The following is a 19,934-nucleotide window of genomic DNA, read 5'->3' on the forward strand; positions in this document are numbered from 1 at the left end:
CTCCACGTACTGCATTAAACAATGAGCCCATGTGACCCAAAGATGCATCAACTCTGACTCTGACCTTTAACCTTTTGGTCTCATAGCAGCTCTCAAGCAAAGTCATAAGAGTGTTGTTTTTCTTTTGAGGCAGAATTTGATAGAATTGATATGATTAGTTACAGCACGTCCACTTTTTCACCATATAACTATTTAAGAGTTCAAATGTAAAGACTAAAAATCTTATTAATGACTGTTTACAGCACTTGACTTGCAGCTGGGGTAATATATTCTTATCATTTTAAAGATGAAACTTCCTTTTACAGGTATTTATAATTTGGCTGATATTTCTGTGTGTGAATAAGTGCTATTAGATCTTCTTTGACTCTATGGACAATATGTCATGTTTTGTTATGGCAGACACTTTTTGTTAGTTTTGTTTTGGAAATTCTTGCACTTCCTGTTTCATTTTGTAATTTGGTTCCTTGTTTGTCTGTGTTTTTGCATCATGTCTTGGTCCTGTTTCTGTGTAGTGATTGTCTGCCCCGCCCTAATGTGTTTCACCTGTGTGCAATCACCTTGCCTCCTGTGTCTATATAGTCTTTGTGCTCCCCTTTGTCTATGTTGGTTCGTCTGTTGTTATTCGCTGTTGTTGTAGCCACGATCTGTTCATGTCTATTGATTACCTGTGGATTTCTGGATTTCCCTCAAGCCGTTCATGTCTGTTTTGTCATAGTGCTGTTCACGTCTGGTTGTCCTCAGTCTGTCCAAGTCTGCTCATGTTACCTGTTGTCTTCCGGTTTTGTTCACGTCTGTTCACGTTGTCTGTTCATGTCACGTTCACGTGTGGTTAAATAAACCTGCCTGCACCGTCTCCCATGCATTGGCTGCATTTGGGTTCAACTTACCTCGAAAACCCTGACACAATATGGAACCACAAGAGGTTTGCTGGAAGATATATGGAACTGGTGACTCTTCAGTAGATCAATAGGTCAGAAGAAAGTTGAAGAGTTTGGTGACATACTTTTTTTATTAATGGTGAAAAATCAAACATTTAGAAGAATAGAAATATGAATATATATGATGACAGATTAGGAAAGAAGGATCTTGTCAGCTGGTGTAAAATCATTTCTGCTCATTGGACGGCTCCTCATTCTCTCTTGGATTCTTTCCTTTCTGCTTCCTGGATGTGAAATATACTCCACACTCGCTGGATGCACAGTTGCTGTATCTGTGTCCAGTCTCTGGAAATCTGTCTGTGTATATATCCTCCTTTTTAACTCTGTCTCTCTCACTTTAAAAATATTCATTTCTCTTCTACAGTCGGCACTCCTTCTCTATACCTTTTGATTTGTCTGTTTTTTTTTGCAGGACGGTCAAATGAAATGAAAATATGATTAAATGCCCAGATGATATGTGGCACTTTATTGTGGAATTTGCCTGTTTGGCGGAAGAACACTGTCTTTGTCCAATGTGCCATGCAACAAAAAAAAAAAAAGACAAATTTTCAGATCATAGATGATGCATAAAGCCTGAGTTTACGGTTGATATTTAAGTGGATTAAAGGCTGGGAGATAGGGGAAAAAAGCTCTTTATCAGGATATAAAATGATGGTGGTGCCTCCTGGTATTCACACAGAGGTGAGATTGTGAATGGGGAAACACCCACATGGAGCTCGTGCAAAAAGCAGTGTCCATGAAAAATAAGATCTGTGTTTTGATATGGTGTGACACTTTCATAGGCACAAGGATAATTTCAAAAAAAAAAAAAAAAAAAAGGATTTGTCCCAGTCTGGTCCTGATCCACGTCTGCACAATTGGCTCCTTTTGTCATGTATCTCCGCATGCAGCTTGTCTTTCTTGTCATTTTTCTTTTCTCTTTTTTGTGGAAAAGATGTGATGCTAATGACACAGACCAACTACTCATTAAAAACAAACAGAATGGGCAGAGTAGAGCGAGGATTTAAAACCATGACTCAGCCACTACTACTTCAGACAGCGTGAGTTTCCATGTGCCGCGACCCGCGCAGATAGAATTGCAGTCTGACAACACCCATTGGCAGAAAGTAGGTCAAGTTTAGATTCACGTCATTCTTCACTGTGGCACTACAGTGGATTGTTTCCTCCCTGTTCAGATTTACAGTCGAATACAGCAGCACAGAGAAGCTTTTTTTTTTTATTGGTCGTGACATAAACAGTATGACATTTCCTCTGTTTGAAATGTGGTTTTGGAGAGTTTATACTACATTTAAACACACATCTCATCTGACAGAAGAAACTGAACCAGTCAGGAATCTAATGTCTCACAAAATCAAGCTGCTTTATTCATAAAGAATCACATACTTGTCTGACTTTGAGAGCATATTCTGCATCCAGGGGAGTTTTAGTGGAAAGCAAAAAATGTCTTCTTACACTGAGAAAACCTCTGAAATGACTGGTTGAATCTTTAATGTGTTGGCTCTGGTTGTTTGGTTCCTTTTATTTGCAGTTAATGTTAAGCCCAGTTATGGCCTGAGAGAAGGCTTAAAACATTATAATAAAGATGATGATCTCTCTGGTTTGAGGGGTGGTCTGATGACAAATGATTTAATAGTGTTTTCAGTGAAAACTTTTCACAGTTATACTTTTGGAAAATGTTTTTGGTTGGGTTGAAAAAATAAATAAACGACTAAACTCATCAAAACTCCACAGAACCAAAGGGGACGTCTTTAAATGTCTTATTCTGTTCGAACAACTGAACACTCAAAAATATTCTGTTTACAATGACAAAATAGAGCATCAAATCCTTGCATTTCAGAGGGTGGAATCACAGAATATCATTAGCATTACTTATTACAATTTTTGCTTGAAAAATTACTGAAACTATTAATCAATTATTAAAATAGTTTTTTCTGTTGATGACTCATTGATTAATCAATTAATCATGTCAGCTGAGGATTGGCGATTGATTTTGAGTCTTATGACAACAGAGCATGATAACAATACTCATCAATGTTTAATCACAGAATAAAGCTAAACTAAACTTAAAAATGATTATTATAAAACAGGGCTAATGTTTTTTGCCCTGTCTGCCCTTTCACTCAATCACTAGATTAATCGCCTCAGAAATATTAATACCATTTGTCCAACAGCCCATGAAGGAAGCATTTTCCAAGCACCCGCTCAGAACCATGAAGCTGTTTTCTCCCACGCTAAGTGAACGCGTCGCGAGAATGTTTCCCCGCCCTCCCGGTGCTTTGACGTCACCGACGTCCGTCTCCGCACATGGATGGAGAAGTGTAGAGGCTCCGCCAAAGCCCCGCTCCCTCCGCCCTCCTCCTCCAGCTATTTGCCAGCCAGCCTCAGCGACAGACAGCCAGCCGCTCACCGTCCTGCTGCTGCGCGGAGTCCCGTCTTCGCCCTCCGAGCCCCGGCGTCGTTTTTCTCGTCTACGAGGACCTCCACGGGCCGGCAAGCGAGTTCGGTCGCGTCTCTTTTTTGGGGGGGAAATTTCAGTCATTGCGAGCTTTATTCTCCAATTGCCCTGCAAGATATATGGAGAAAATGGCCAGACCTCTTCCTTTAAACCCAACTTTCCTGCCGCCGACTCACTGCGTACTGAAATCCCTGCTGGAAAATCCGCTGAAGCTGCCTTTCCATCACGATGAAGGTACGTTTGAAAACGAGCAAAAAACTTGACTTGCACGTACAAGGACTCGGCTCTCACCTCCTCTCTGAGGTGCCTCTCCGCAGCTTGTTATTTTCATTCTGCAGGCATCCACGGTTTTGACAGATGCAGCGCAGTGAAGGACACTGCTTAACTAAACCCACCGAGAGCGACTCCTCTAAATAGTCTACGATCTTTGCCGAAAAATAAACTAATCTTAATAGTCTGGGAGCGGCAGAGATAAATAAAACAAAATGCTGATTGTCTCGGTTCAGTGTTAGTTGACTGACAGGTTGACGTGAACTTCAGCTCAAGCTAACGAGCTATTTCAGTTTGTACTTACGATCTAAATTTGTATAATACAGACCAGATTTGCATGTGCTACTGTTGAGACTGCGCTGTTTTTAGCTCTTAGGTGCGCTCACAACCTTTACACCCTCGTCTTCAATGGGTTAGGGATACCACAGACTGTCGATAGAGGGCGTCTTCTCAGCTCTTCAGCTGTTGTCAATGCTTGCAGTGCACCCTGTTTGTATTGTTGAATGCATTGATTGTTATTCCATCATCTGAACACCAATAGAGACCCCTTTTCTAATCTTAAGGGGTCAGTTCACCTAAGTAACAACACCCTTTTCCCCAATCAGCCATACAGATAATTTCTATTTGTACAATAAAATATCCACATATTAATTTAGATAGACCTCAATTGTACACAGTTTTGTTTTTACATACAATGTTGAAAAACTACCCACCAACACATCTAAAGAAATAATGAACTGACAGACCGACAACTAAAGTGAAAATTTTAATATTTCAAATTCAACTTTTTCTTCCTTAAAATTGGTTAAACTGACCCATTAAGATGAAACTCCAGGCATACTTTCTATTTATACCCATGCACTGACCCGTGATCTGAGACACTGATATGACTGTGTGCAAACATTTACAGGATTTGGTAAAGACAAGGAGAAAGAAAAGAAGCTTGACGATGAGAGCAGCACAGCCAACCACCCACAGTCGGCCTTCCTCGGCCCGACCCTCTGGGACAAGACCCTGCCCTACGATGGGGACAACTTTCAGCTGGAGTACATGGATCTGGAGGAGTTCCTCTCCGAGAATGGCATCCCGGCCAACACAACCCAGAGCGACCAGGCTCAGCAGGCAGCGCAGCCGGCACAGGCCCCTCTCCAAAAGGCCCCACCGCCCGCCCCGCCCACACCCACTGTGGTGGACCTCAGTAGCCGCGCCACCACCTCGGTTCACACAGGCATGGCCCCTCAGACCTGCCTCCACAGTCCCAGCACAGCAGGTAAGAAGCACATGCAGTGGAGCCTGATGTGCACCTGAAAATCACACCTGCACCCAGCAGGTGGGATCACACTCTTGTTCACACCTCCTCTGTGTCAGGGGAGGCTCTAGAGGTCTTAACTGCTGTTTGCTCACCTGCTGCACACACACGCACACACACACATTTTCCATCCACCATTTGAGTAACTGTCAGCTCTGAGATGTGATGAGAGAACAAAGATCTTGTGGTTTGTGCCCTGAGTCCCTCGTCATTGGCTTAGAGTTTGCTTTAGAGCTGTTTCTCATTTAGTTTCTGCTGCTTCTCCTGGTTGGAGCATTTGTCTGAAGGTTAGATACACACTAACACACTTCAGCTCTGATTTACAGCCCTGCACTGGACTTTGGAGTCCCACTGCACAGGCTAATCAGGCTCAAGTCCAAGGATGCAGCACAGTCTCATTCATGAAGCTCTGACTGGCAGAACAGACTTTGTCTGCCATGATTCATGTTTATTAGAGGTTTTTCTGTGCTGTGTTATGAAGATGTGTTGTAGAGTCTATTTTTCCTTTGTAACAGTTGGCTTCCCCATTTATTTTTATTACCAAGACTTCCCTGTGGGGTTTGGCGGTGGCTGATTAAAAGTTGCTTGTGTTAGTCAGAAATGTGATTCATAAATTGCTAAATCGTGCTAGACTTCATTTAGCCTCTGTCCTGCAGTGTGGACGCAATGAGACAAATTTTTGATGAATTTTAAGTTATTAAATGGATCTGTACATTAGCATCTACATGGAATCATCAAAATATTTCAAAATGTCAAGAAAGGCAGTGTTAAAGCAGTTTATTTCTTTACAGATGTATTATTTCAGCACTGAGTTCCAGTGATTTCAGTGATCAAATGAAGCTATTCTTAATGTAAAATCTCATTATTGTAGTGAGCTGACATTAAGCAGGCAGTTGGTATTTACACTGAAGCATTAAACTGTGTAACTGGGTTTGTTAAGCTGCTGCCAGACACTATTTGGGTTGTTCAATTCACCAGACACCAGAGTGATTTGAGTCGTTCAAGGGGCCGACCTCCACTGTAAACATAAAGAGAGCAAACTCTCCACAGGCCAAACCCAACCACGGCACCGGAGACAGTTTGTGTTTCACATCCAAACTCAGACGCGCAAAAGGCCTCCTGGCAGAAGATGTGATGATAAGTGACAGATAAACAGATTGGAGTGTTTTGAGGAGGCTCATTGTGTGTGTGTGTGTGTGTGTGTGTGTGTGTGTGTGTGTGTGTGTGTGTGTGTCTTACCTGTAAACACTGAAGAGGTGGGCTGACGATGGGAGCTAATAGAGTGTGTTAACGGACCAGTGAGAATATTCAGATCACTTAAATTACAATCAGTCATACACAGATTAAAGTTCTGTGCAGTTGTGTGTTGATCTTAATGATGGAAGATGTGACAGTTTGGATGATGATGAATGATGATTGATCACCATCCTGTCAACTTCTCAAGGACTGTTTTCGAGCTGAGCAGCAGCCACTCCACTGCTCATCCATCGCTTAATTACACGACATGTGACCGACCCGTTTGCTCGTTTGTTGGGTGAAATCGTCCATGACTTCTTCCTGAAAGAGCCACAAATCACAAAGCCCCATAGTAAGTGTTGCATTAGGTCTATTTCTGCCAACAAAAAAAAAATGTCATCATGATGTTTGTAGATCTCCACAGCTGGTGTACCACCACCACCACCACCACCACCACCACACAAACACATCCACTCAGTGTGTTGTGTCTTCTAGTTTCAAGATTAGGAAGGAACAAAACCTTGATGAGGTATTTTAAACGCTGCGTTACATGCACTATAATGTGCTAAATACATCATATCACATCTAGTCTTTGTTTACAATACAGTAATAGGGCTAGACAATAGAATTTATGGTATCATTGAATGTGACCATGCAGCATGCTTGGACCCAGATCTGATAATGCTGGCTTATTTACTTGAACACATTTGAGTGTGTAAAGAGGAAGATTTTCAAAATAAAACTTAAATTTGATTAAAAATTTGTACCATTGTGTGTATTCTAACTTTCTTTTTGTTAAAATGGATTTGATGAAATTGGTATTGAAAAAAGGATCTTTTACCAGTGTGCTTTTACAGTTATTAAAAGTATAAGTAAATAGATTGAAAAGTAACTGAAAAAAATGAAAAAAATATATTAAAAGGCATATTTCACAGCAAATCTAGATAAAAAGAAACAATCAGAAACGTAGCAAAAATCATTGATATTTTAATGTATCATCAATTTCTTCATCCACACTTCCTACTTGATTGTATACTCTATGATGTTTATGATGATGACATCAGCCTAATAATGACTCTATTTCCATAAGTACAATGGAGCTAAGATAGTTTTACCCTCCTTTGAGCCCCTAATGGCCCCCTGTCTGCCCAGCTCCATCCTGCAATAAGAAACAGTGCAGTGTTAGCTGCATCTAACAAATTATTGTTTGTGATCAATTGTGAAAAATGTCCCATGAAGAAGTCAAAAATTCAAAGATATTTAGTTTAAAATTAAAGATTAATCTTTAATTTCTTCCAAAATTGCTACTCAGAGAACTGTGGAGACTCAGCCAATAGAGTTATAGCTCAAACCTGAGAACAGGAGAGTCGGTTAGAGGTGAAGGAGGTGCAACTGTACAGTACTGTTTATTCCAGAGTGAGTGCACATGGGCCTTACATGCACAGATAGAACTTCAGCCTCTGTGTGAGTGTGAGTGAGTGAGTGAGTGAGTGAGTGAGTGAGTGAGTGAGTGAGTGAGTGAGTGAGTGAGTGAGTGAGTGTGTGTGTGTGTGTGTGTGTGTGTGTGTTCTGTTTGGGTCCGTCTGTGTGTGTGCGTCTTCACATTTCACGTGAACGCGGCTGGGGTTTCCTGCAGCGTGCCGGGCCATGTGACGGACACATGCAGGCGCCGTGTGCAGCTCTGAGCTGCAAACAGGAGCTTGTCACGGCATGAACCTGCCTCTCCTCTCTTCTCTCCTCTCCTCCCTCCCTTTCATACTCACTCTCACTTCCACCCTCCCCTCTCCTCTCCTCTCCTCTCCTCTCTCCCTTTAACACTCTCTGCTTCCCGTCCAGTCTTCCTCTCCCTCCCTCGCCGGGCTCAGCTCTGACACAGCCTGGACTCAGAGCCAAGGCACAGGCTGTACCCTGCAGAGATCACATGGACTCGGGTGTGCTTTTGTCACGTGCGTGCAATATTGTTCCAGCTCGCCGAGTCTCGTCTCGTCTAACCAGCCACTCCACCACCACCACCACCACCACCACCCACAACAACAACCACAATCCCTCTGTACCTGCACAGCAGGCAGCTGATCACATTGTTATCACAACCAACCAACAAATGAAAGAGCAGGCGTTTCAGTGTTTCCAGCCTGAACGGCCTGCAGATGTTGAGGGTCTTGTGTGCACCCTGTGCGCTGTTGGCAGGGGCCAAAGGGGAAATCAGATGTAGGAGGGGTCAAAGGGCGTGTTGTGGTGCATTCCAGTGTGTTAGTGAAGGGAAGGTGGCTCGGAGAGAAACATAAATCAGTACATTTGAGGAGCTAAACCTGGAGTTCATCATTTTATCAACATGTAGGAATAATAGCAGCAATCAGTCAGGACTTATCAGTAAATCCTTTTTCATTTTATCTCTACAATTGTTGGAGCAGCCAATTTCCTGCGGCCCGGTCTCTTGCAGACTGAGTAGCTTTCCTCTCGAGTGTCCCGTCATGTGGCCTGTGGACGGGATCAGCGTGTCCTGCATGGGTTACCTGGAGGAATGAAGTCCTCTTGACTTGAATGTCATGTCCGCAGCATTTGGTTGATAAATCATTCAGACAGCAGGTTGGCACTCGATGACACTGGTTTTATTTTTCCTGATGGGACTAGTGGGAAATAGTGCATTTGTTGGGGATTATTTTCTTTGAGTATTTGGTTCAACAAGGTGACGTATGCGTGAATAAACTACAGCATGTGTGTTTATGTTAATGAAGGAACATGTCACCCAGTGCAACAGAGATGGTTTTTAAATAGTTGCACAATAATGGAGCTCTATGGCAACAGACTGATAAGATACGTCAAGCTTTGGATATTCACACAATATTTATTAGTCGTATTAATTAATTCTTGGTCTTTGGGATTTCTTGATGAGAATAAAATATAGAATATCAGTTTTTTCTTCATCATGCGAAGGAAAAGATAAACCAGTTCATATTTTTAAATCCAATTAGAAATAAAAATCTTTCTGCCCCGTTTGCCCCCAAGTGCAGCATTTGAGAGGAGGATTTGGCTGCTGTTGGTCCAGTGTTACACCCAGGTCAAAGTTCAGCTGCCCAGTCACTGTACACAGATAGAGCCAACGGCTCCACTTATCACTAACTGTAGTATTATCACTCTCACAGCAAGGTGATAACACTTTGATATGAACATCTAGCGTGACACCAACCTACAGCCAGCAGGGTGTGTGCGTGTGTGTGTGTGTGTGTGTGTGTGTATGAGCGTATGAGTGTTTCTGTGTGTAAATAGATAAAAATGATGTCACTATCACGTCAAACTAAAGCGAGTTCTACAGGTACTTAACCAAAAAAACCTGTGTAGTCCAGCCCCCACACGGCTCTTTGTAGGTCAGCTCTGGGCTCTACCTTTCCTGGCTTGTTAATTTTAGATTTCCTGTTCAAGAGGAGGAGGAGGGGGGGGGGGGGGGGTATTTTGTGAATCCACACTCGGCGTCGTACATTAGTTGAGCACATTACGGGTCAGCGAACAGGCTTGTGCTTCTACTTTTAGCCCGTGATCATGCTACTGTGTCTTAAACTCCACTAATTAGGAGATCAAAATGACTCGTAAAGGTGATTAGGGCGAGGTGGGCTATTTCCAGTTTTGTGTGCAGGCCTGAGAGATTGTCTAAGACGGCGTCTACTTTTAGTTAGTAAGAAGCTTTCTGTCTGGCAGCACTCAGGTTATGAATGGTGGGAAGTTATGTCAGTTGTTATGTTTCTTAGCTTATGGATGGATTACCTCGACAATAAAACTGTGGCACAAAGGAATCAGGTGATACTAGGAGCTGATTTTTATTTTCGAGTGTCATCATGATCGGTCAATAAGGTGTTTCATCTATAAAGTGACAGGAAATAGTGGAAAATGCTCATCACAGTTTCTCAAATCTGAAGGTGTAATGTCTTATTTTTTCCAATCAACAGTTCAAAACCCCAAAATATTAAACTAACTTGTTTACTTACTTACTTAAACTTATTTGGCACTGACGATTATTTTCATTATCAGTCATTGTCCAAACCGATGAGACAATGAAGTAATTGGTCGAACAAAAAAGCTTAAAGTTCCAGATCTTCAGATTTTCTGCTTTTCTCTGTTTCTGTATCATTTTGAATTAAATACATTTGTTTTTCAGACAGTTTGAACAAAACAAACAATTTGAAGACGTCACCAACTAATCAGGAAAATAAACATCAGATGAATGGATAATTAAATTAAAATCATTAGTTAGTTACTAATTCTTTTGTCTTCTGTACTCTTGATGTCTTGTTTACTTTTAGATTAGTTAATCATTAAACAAGACTAAACTTTGTATACGTCTGGACTGTGTGCTCATTGTGCGAGATTCAGGACGTAGTTGTAAACTGTTATAAACTAGTTGCTAAATGTTGCTAAATGACATAATACGCCAATTAGCATATTCATAATGTATTTGCATTCAGCAGGTTTCAGCTCTTGTGGTCTATTAAGACGACATGTTAACTTGAAGCTGCTGCTAAAATCCAGATTTTATAACCAAAACATCGTCTGACAAAATCACTAAACACAAAAATTAAAAACAAAGACTGAGCTGTGATTTCAGCTGTATTTACTTTTAAAACCATCACTCAGAGAGTGAGAAAAGTTAGAAGAGAGAGAAAATCTTTGTTATTTGGTCTCTCACACGGCGCACAGCCTCCATCTGGGAAACAAACTGCTGCTCCGCCGCTCATTGAACAGAGTAGATACAGAGAGAGGACGTTAGTGGAGACTATTCTATGGAAAGTAGCTACGTCACAAGATTTTTTGCTTGGTGCTCTTTGAAAAAAAAAAAACTTCAGGGGTCTGAAGATGAAGACTGTCTAGCCAACATTTCTTCTTGACATCTTTTGATTTTGGGCTTGAGGTATGCCACAACAAGATATTTTGGCTTTGGGTAATTGTGATTTTCACAGTTTTCTTACAATTTATAGACTAAACAATGAATAATTTAATCAAGAAAATAATTGGCAGATCATTCAGTTAATATCTGTCGCCTGTTTTTTAGAGGCAAAGTTCTCGTTCAGCACTTTGATGCTTGAAACCTTTAGCTCCTTTTTGTGAAATGAACGCAGTGAATTGTCGACATCTCTTTAATTTAAAAATAAAGTCATTGTTTTGTTATCTGATCGAAAAATTTCAAACCACACCCAGTCCTGACTGTGTGTAGTGGACTTCAACATGCCATCTGTCAGAGACATGTATTTGAAACATGTGTGAGAAAGTTGCTGGTGTGTTTTCACTGGGGAATTTTTCCACATTCATGCTCAGCTTTATGAGGTGATAATTAGACGCTTTAATGGTTTCAGCATAGTTCCTCAAACGAACACTGTGTTCCATGTCAGCACAGAAATGTTGTTTTCCTTGAGCTCAACAGACAAATCTGAGGCGGTGTGTGGCACCAGCTTGAGGTTTTCATGTCTCTGAAGGAGTCCATCACTTCCTCTGGGTAGGGCAGCGTCTCCTGACGTACGCACAGGACAGACTTCCTGTTTGTTTCTGATCAGCACAGAGAAAGCAGTCAGAGCCGAGTCCGACGGCCCCTTCTCAAACTTCCACCGCAGCCAAAAGCAGAAAGCAGCTCACCCGCGTATTCTCTGACCGAAGGTCAGTGGCATTGACTGGCTGTCACGGCACGCTCGCAAACAAAAATCTGGGTCATGATGTACAAGCTGAGAGCAGATCATCAGCAACTGGTGAAAATGCTCACTACACTCTGCTGCTTTCAGGCGTATACCTAGTTGTTGTTGTTGTTGTTGTTGTTGTTGTTGCTCGACAAGGTTTTTGTATCGATGCAGCTGTGGTTTGTATTACAAAAGAATTCACTGCAAATGTAATGAATCACACAGTAACGGTTCCATCTAGGCCGGCTAATAACCTGAATCACCCTCCACTGGTAGTTCCATGACCTCGAATCAATTAGAGAAGCCGAAGCCTTACACAACGGGCGGAGATGTGAAAGCATGCAGCAGCTCCAATCTGCTGGATTGAGATCAGCTGACAGGGGCAGCTGATACCTGCGGAGTCTGGAGATAACACAGCTTGCGAAGTGATGCATCAGTCTGTGTTTACCTATGTGTTTGTAAAGGCTTGTGTGATAGCACCACCTGCTGGTCGGATCAGGAACACGCAGGCAAGACGTTGTTTTTCCAGAAAAAGCTTCACATCTGCACCGACGCTAAGTCAAAGTCTGACATTTCTTCAAGGATCAGCCGTCGAACACACAAACATGTGAGCTCAGAGGGATGAAAGGCGGCATTCAGCTCCCCCTCAGAGGCCCCCACCCCCGCGGTGCGAGAGGCTCTCAGCAGAGTTACCCACCGCAGTTCCTCCTGTCTCCTCTGTCCAGCTTTAAAAGATTTGCTGATGAGAACTCATGATGTTACATAACCAATTATCCCATATGGAGCTGCCACCTGGAACTTTAATGGTGCCATTTCTGCCATTAGAGTTGAACTCAGAGGAGTTTGATTCCTGCTCATTTCTACCGTCACTAACAAATAATTAGAGGTTTTCAACACTGTTGCACGCAGTAGATAATATATGTTCTTTTCCTTTGCAGCACTGCCCTCATCCCGGGACACTCCCAGCCCCATCGACCCAGAGTCCATTCAGGTGCCCGTGACCTATGATCCTGACCCAGCAGACCTGGCTCTGTCCAGCGTGCCCGGCCAGGAAATGTTCGACCCCAGGAAACGCAAATTCTCCGCCGAGGAGCTGAAGCCGCAGCCCATGATCAAAAAAGCCCGCAAGGTCTTCATTCCCGAAGACCTGAAGGTGACCTGCTGCTCTCACTCGTCGGGTTTAGCTGGGGCGGGAGTGTTTTTGGTGATGTGAGATTAGATCCAGTGCTGGGACCTGTTGTTATATAAGACGGTGAAGGTCTAAGGCTGGTTAAACCCTGAGGGGAGGCAGACCCCGGACTAAAAGCCAAACAAGCTAAATTCTCAAGCATGAGGATGAAGTGGTTGACATATTAAAAACCAGTGGAGAGAATAAACAAATCCGAATAATGATGTAGGAATAGTATGCAGCCGTTTATCTCAGCTCCTCTCAACTAACCTGAAATAACTGAATTTCTGCCTGTTATCTACTTCACTATGATGAAGGTGGTTTGATGCTTTATTTATTCTATAACTGATCGACTCAAGGAAAAAAAAGTACAAAACACAAATCAACATTGTATCCATATCCAAGTTTTCTGATGCCACACTGTTGGGACTATAAACCACAAAAACATGTTTTTACTTAATACTTAATAAACAAAGCTACATTTTTCAAAATGTTCAAACGTACAAGAGCTAGTTTAAAATCAGGTCAATATTGTTTTATATTAGATGATTGAAGATCAAGTAATCAAGATTATGAAGCGAACAAACTTTTAGTACTTGATTAGTATTTGACACTTGGTACCGTGACATTTCAGACGATACCAAAAACCTGCTGAGGCTTCCTGTCGACTAGCTTCAAAGAAATACACAGAAAGAACGAAAGAGCTCGCTATCAAACAGTGTGAACAGAATATGGTCAGACTGAAAGGCCAAAGAGTAAAAGTACGACTTTTAGCTGTATTTTTAAAAAGGTCGTTTCTTTTCTTTTACAGAAGGAAAATTCAGAAGGAGGAGGCTGAATACTTGAAATGTCGTCACACTTAAAATTGACCTGAAATAAAGTCAGTGAATATAAAAGTAGCTTGATAATAATTCCTTACTGCAACTTGAGTCAGAAAAAATGGTTATTTAATACAGTTGCTGCTAAATATGGTGCAACACTGATGTTCAGGTTGGTTAGTTGAGATGAATCACAGCATGAAATAACAGAAACCCACACTCTGACGTGCTACAGCACAAAATTATTACCTTTCTATTTATTTTTAGTCTTTTCTAAAAGAAAAAAAATAAGCTCCAGGTTTTCAACAGAGGGTCTGTGGACCTGTAGGGGGTGGAGGGAGGTGGAGTTAGCTCAATATGGACATCATAGACCAGCGTGTCGTCTCCTTCCTGTGTGGAGGTGATGAGGACCAGGCACCAGGTTCAGAGCTGGTGAAGGGAAAAGGAACAGAATTCATTTGGTAATTTGTGATCTGAGCCCTGACCTGTCTGTTCTTCCCCCTTAGGACGATAAGTACTGGGCCCGGCGCAGAAAGAACAATGTGGCAGCCAAGCGGTCACGGGACGCCAGGCGGCTGAAGGAGAACCAGATCGCCATCCGGGCTGGCTTCCTGGAGAAGGAGAACGCCGCTCTCCGCATGGAGGTAGCGGACTTGAGGAAGGAGCTGGGCCGCTGCAAGAACGTTCTGGCTAAATACGAGGCCCGGCACGGGCCCCTGTGAGCCCCCAAAACTCCAACTCCCCCAACCACCGCCAAGCCCCCCCCGCTCGTTCCTCCCCAACACGTTAGTACCCCAACCCACCCTTTCCTCGAGTTTGAAGGACAATGTGTCTCTTTTGGTGACACTGCCCCCTCCTCCTCCACCTTCTCCACCACGTCCCCTTCCTTCCACCTGCCCCCACCGCCCTGCCTCCTCCTCCCCCGCCCTCCTCCAACACACACCTGTATGATTCTGGTATTATAACTGTCATTTTGACTTCTATCATAAGCTTCGATTTGTCTGTTCCTTCTTTTATTTTCTGTACACATCGTTCGACTGAATATATATACATATACATAGATAAATATATATATATTTACACATGCATACTTCCCACTTTAATGTACTGTGAGGAGTTATGAGCCAACCCACCAGCTGAGCCCCCCCCCTCCCTCAAACCCCGCTACCTTCCACTTTTGAGAAACAATGCCATGCTGTTTGTTGTTCACTTTCATACCGATTTTATACGTGACATCAGGACTGAAAACTGTTGTTTCCTGTTTCCCTTCTTCTTCTTCTTCTGTCTTATAACCATGTGACGTGTCAGAACCTGCTTTTACCCCCCAAAAACTGGTGTTTTTAAACCCTGTACGAGGTCTGCTTTTTCTTCTATCAGCAACATCATCTTGTTTTTGATCCTCTCTCGATGTTCATGTTGTATATCAGTTGCCCCCCCCCCCCGTTCTAACTTAACACAACTCCCCTCCGGCTTCTCTAACAGCATCCTCGGTATTTTAGCGTAAAATTGCACTTAAAAAAAATCTTTTTCAATTTGCCGTTTTTTAAAAACCATCATTATGGTTTTTCTTCATCACCCGGACAATGAGCAATAATCCCTGTCCAGAAACTTAACTGACATGACAACCATGACACCCCTCCCTGCTCCCCTCTCCTCCCCTCCCCACCACCACCGCTGGCAACAGGGAGAGAACTCTCTGTTTCCACCTCACATTAGCTCACCTCCGTTAACTGGGATAACCTTAGTTAACCTCTGCACTAATGCGTGTCTCACAATCTGATCCGGTGCAATGTTTCCACTCGCTCAAAATTTTCCTCCGCCTCATATTTATCTACCCTTTATTTCTCAGATGGAAGATTGTTGTTTTTTTATATATATATTCTGTTGATATAATTGTTAGTATTAATACTTCTCTTGACATTGTTGTCGTTTAGCCTCCTCCTTGTTTTCAGATTTAAGCATGATTTCTTTTACAGAATGAAAAGCTATTTACAAATCTTTTCTTTTTATTTGCAAAGTTGTTGATAATTCTTTTTTTCTTTTTTTTTTGCTTCTGTTTAATTTAGCATGATCGATGAGTGTCTTTATTTTAGAAATCAACAGATGTCTGTAGTCTCTCTCTCTCTCTCTCTCTCTCTCTCTCTTTGTAGCTCTATGTTTGCCTTCTTTTTAAAGATGGCTGTATGAATGTAAAAGATGCTGACAAAAAAGGTTGGATGGTGTTGTCCAATACTGTGGTTAACCCAATCAATTTGTTTACTGCAAACCAAACTATTCACAACAGAGATGATATATTGGTTACAAGAGATATGTTTATATAAACCTATTCTATAAGTTGTTCTTTTTGTACAGTATTTTTCCTATACATTACTGAACTATGTATTTTAAAGGCACAACAGATCCAAAATATTATTAAAAAATACAAGTATATAACTAAAAGACAAATGCATATAGTGGTATTTTAATATTCTATATTAGTTAGGATGTGGTAGTTTTACAGAGATTTGTGGATATTCAGCAGCACCTAAACTTCCTGGGCATTATTATGATTATCACCATCATTAACACTCCTTCTTATGTTGGTGCCACCTTTAAGATCCCATCAAACTCATAGGAATCAGATGCACCAAAACAAAATGCAGTCCAGAAGAAAGAATGTAAAGATAGGCCCTTTCCAAAATCTATCGACTCACATCCAATGCAAAAACACACAGTTCATCGTGTTTAGTGTGGCAACCCCCCCCCCCCAAAAAAAATGCGTTCCAACATAAGTTGTCTGGCAACCGGCTTTTCTTTCTTTCAAGGGCGAATCTTCAAACTTGTCGAGGCTTTCTGTAAACACGCAGCTTGTGAGTCTTGTTTCTTTCTGATCTGATTTGACGGGATGAAGTTACTATGAAGGAAGGGAAATCTATAGCTGGTTACTATTGCTGCTCTGTCTGTGTGTGATTGGTTCCTTCAGCCAATGCAGTTGTAGCGTGTCCCTGAGCCTGAGTGATGGATACTGGAAAGCTTTTTAAGCCCCCCCCCCCCGTTACTTGTGTTGTAGTGTAGAGCTGCATGCTGCAGAGTTTTCTGCCAATCAGTCACAAGTGGGATGAGACCGATTACTGTATTTGAAGGCTGATACTGACATTTCTGACCATACTATGGGAGTCCAGTTATGCAAATATTCAAATTAAATTATCTAAAAGAATAGTTACAGCAAGACTCTATCTGTGTATTGAATATATGGCTGCAGCCAGTTAGCTGGAAACATCTGGCCTAGCTCTGATCAGTGCTAACAAGACCCACCTACCAGCACCTCCAGATTCTGTACAAAAACTAATGTGTGTTGTTGTTTGACACTTAAGTTTTTGTATGGATTAAACAAATTAGACACGACATTATTAAGTGAGCTAGAAATGCTGATAGGAGGGATTTTGTTACCTTTGGACAGAGCCAGGCTAGCTGTTTCCACCTGTTTGCAGTAACCTGTGCTAAAGAGCTGCTGGCTGTAGTCTTAAATTTACTGCACAGATATGAAAGTGGTATTAACCATCCTCTTATCTGTCTGCAAGAAAAATTTATTTTCCATTTGTGTGCACATGACGAATGATTAAAACTATCTTAAGGCTGAAAAATAGCCACCCTGCAAGGAGCGATTCCCCCCACTGGACAAATTCAAATTCAAAAAGTCCAGTTTGCAATTTCAATTTTAAGTTCAGGCTGTCGGCCAAATTAAGAAAGAAAAGTTACATTTCATTTTTTGTTTAAAAAAATAAAAATAAAACAAAAATCTATCCGCTTTTTTCCTTTTCCTTAATTGTGCTTTTTTTTTTACATGGAAATGGAAATTTGATGAATTAATTTTATTATTGGCAGCTGTGGACATCCATAATTTTATTGAATGTCTGTTCAAATTTAGGTCATGTTGGGAAAAACATCGGAACACGGGAATTTAAAAACATAACAAACCTAAACATAACAATCAGAAAAGCCAGTATCGGCCCAATAACACAGCAAACGGACAGATCAGTCTGATCCAAGCCCAGACTTGGCTGAACATTATCTATCCAATCCAAAGGTGTGTGCGATATGAAATTATTCTTTTCTAACCGCAAACTATGGTCTTAATGTTTTTTGTGCTCTAGAGGGTGTTTCCCTTCTGCACCTTTTCTGCACAGATGCACTCGAGTGTGAACAGGGTTTGTAGAGAAAAGTGAAGACTGGAATGATGCTGATCCGTGAATCTTTGGAGCATCTTTTTATGAAGTCGTATATATATAGGAAAAAGCCAATAATTAATCCATGTGTATCCCAAAAGTACCTCACTGTCGAGTGATTTCACTACCTCACCCGGAAATGTTAACCATAATTCTGAGTCTATTCCAGTGCCTTGAATACACTGACTGTTCCCCAGTCTCTCAGCAATGTAAAGATCTCATCACAGCACCACTCGGATAGGTTCAGATCTGCACTGAAGGGCTTCTTAGTGCATCAAAAATCTATATATTATATACACTGACTCCTTTCATTTCTTATTTTGGACATTGCAACAGACTTGTAACCATTGTATTCATGGCAACACCAACGGACTGTTTCAGAGTGTATAATAATACAACATAAAAGAGTATTCGGTCTTGTCTGTCATGGAATGGATGCATAACATTTGTTTGTGCTGTTCAGCCCTCAGCCTCTCTGTCTCTCTGTAATTTGTAGTGTCTAATAAAATCCCAATTCTTTTCTGACATGGTCTTATTTATCTCTCTCAGAATAGATTAAAATTGTTTTTGAGTATGAACCAAAAAAGTGTCCGCAGCATTAAGTATAGAAAACTGTATTTGGCACTGAATTCTTGGTTTAGTTTAAATTGTTCTTTCAGATGTTTTTTTTACTCTTAAGTCAAAAAATTGGGACTTTTTACATTTTAAAATGACAAAATTACATTTTAATTTAACGCTATATTTTATTCAAACATTAAACACTGATGCATCTACAAATTGGGCAAAAAAGAAAGTTTTTTGTAGAGAAATGTTTAATTATTCAAGCTACAGTTTGACGTTCGTCTTGAAATCTTGATATCATTATTATCATTATAAAATTAATTATTTATTATAAAAATTTGGCGATATTAAGTGAAATGGACCCATAGCACAGAATATTGAAACAGTCATGTACTGAGAACTGGCTTCAAATGCCTCAGTCTAATTTTTTATCAGATATTTAAATGAAAAAATCAGGCAAGTTTTATACATTTATATCTAAATATCTCATCTAAAGTATCTTTGTCGCAACTATAAATCAATCTTTGAGACAGCTGATGCCTTTCAGAAATTTGGTATATTTAAGCATTTGAGGATTTCATTAGGTTTTTTTTTTTATTTTGAAGAAAAAAACATCATTTTGGTAAAACAAGGGTTTAAGAGTTAAGTGCCCAGCCCCGGTAATTACAGCTGGGGTAAGTTCGAAGGATCTACATTTGACACTGGGGCTGTAGCAGAATATTTCTCTATCCCTCCCTAAATGTGAGGTGGTATTATAGTGGCCTTTATCTCTGGTCAACGCTGCAGCCACAGTAAGTTTGATTTTTTTTTTTTTAAATAGTTTTAAGTTTTACATCTCTTGTATCTTCACTTTTCTGACAGAAAGTCAACTCAAAAGAATGGACATGTTAAAATTGTATCCCTGCAGGAAAAGAGTCTGTCTAATAAGAGTCTGGTTTCCTGCTGAGAACAAGTCGGTGCTAACTGAATTTAAAAGGAAAGCTGAGTGCTCACAATGAATGACAGTCTTGTCTCATCAGACGTGGGGCATTATTATTTTTTATTGTCACATTATAAAGGTGATATTCAGTATAGTGGAGGAGCATTCATGTTTATGCAGCACCATTAACAGCCAATGGAATAGACAGGAAGCAGTTTTTTTCCCTGCAAAGGCCAGGATTCATGTAATCAACAGAACAAACAACAGAATATACAAACATTACAAAACAGAGTGGTTAAGGAAATCATTTCAACAAGAGCCACAATTTAAGAAATATGCAATCATTCAGCTCCATACATCACTAAGAGGAAGAGCAACGGAAAGGTAATTTCATGAGT

The 19,934-nt window shown here is 41.1% G+C and overlaps 1 protein-coding gene across 1 annotated transcript; it reads left to right on the forward strand.

Annotated features, from left to right (window-relative positions):
- The first annotated feature begins 3,264 nt into the window (after positions 1-3,264).
- On the forward strand, positions 3,265-18,581 carry hlf (HLF, PAR bZIP transcription factor). Its single transcript, XM_022739439.1, has 4 exons — positions 3,265-3,627; positions 4,574-4,933; positions 12,804-13,018; positions 14,358-18,581. Exons 1-4 carry the CDS (start codon positions 3,513-3,515, stop codon positions 14,571-14,573), a joined length of 906 nt encoding a protein of 301 aa, XP_022595160.1. The 5' UTR covers positions 3,265-3,512; the 3' UTR covers positions 14,574-18,581.
- Positions 18,582-19,934: the final 1,353 nt, after the last annotated feature.

This window comes from Seriola dumerili, unplaced genomic scaffold (assembly GCF_002260705.1).
Source record: "Seriola dumerili isolate Sdu_G_001 unplaced genomic scaffold, Sdu_1.0 BDQW01000044.1, whole genome shotgun sequence".
Taxonomy (NCBI): domain Eukaryota; kingdom Metazoa; phylum Chordata; class Actinopteri; order Carangiformes; family Carangidae; genus Seriola; species Seriola dumerili.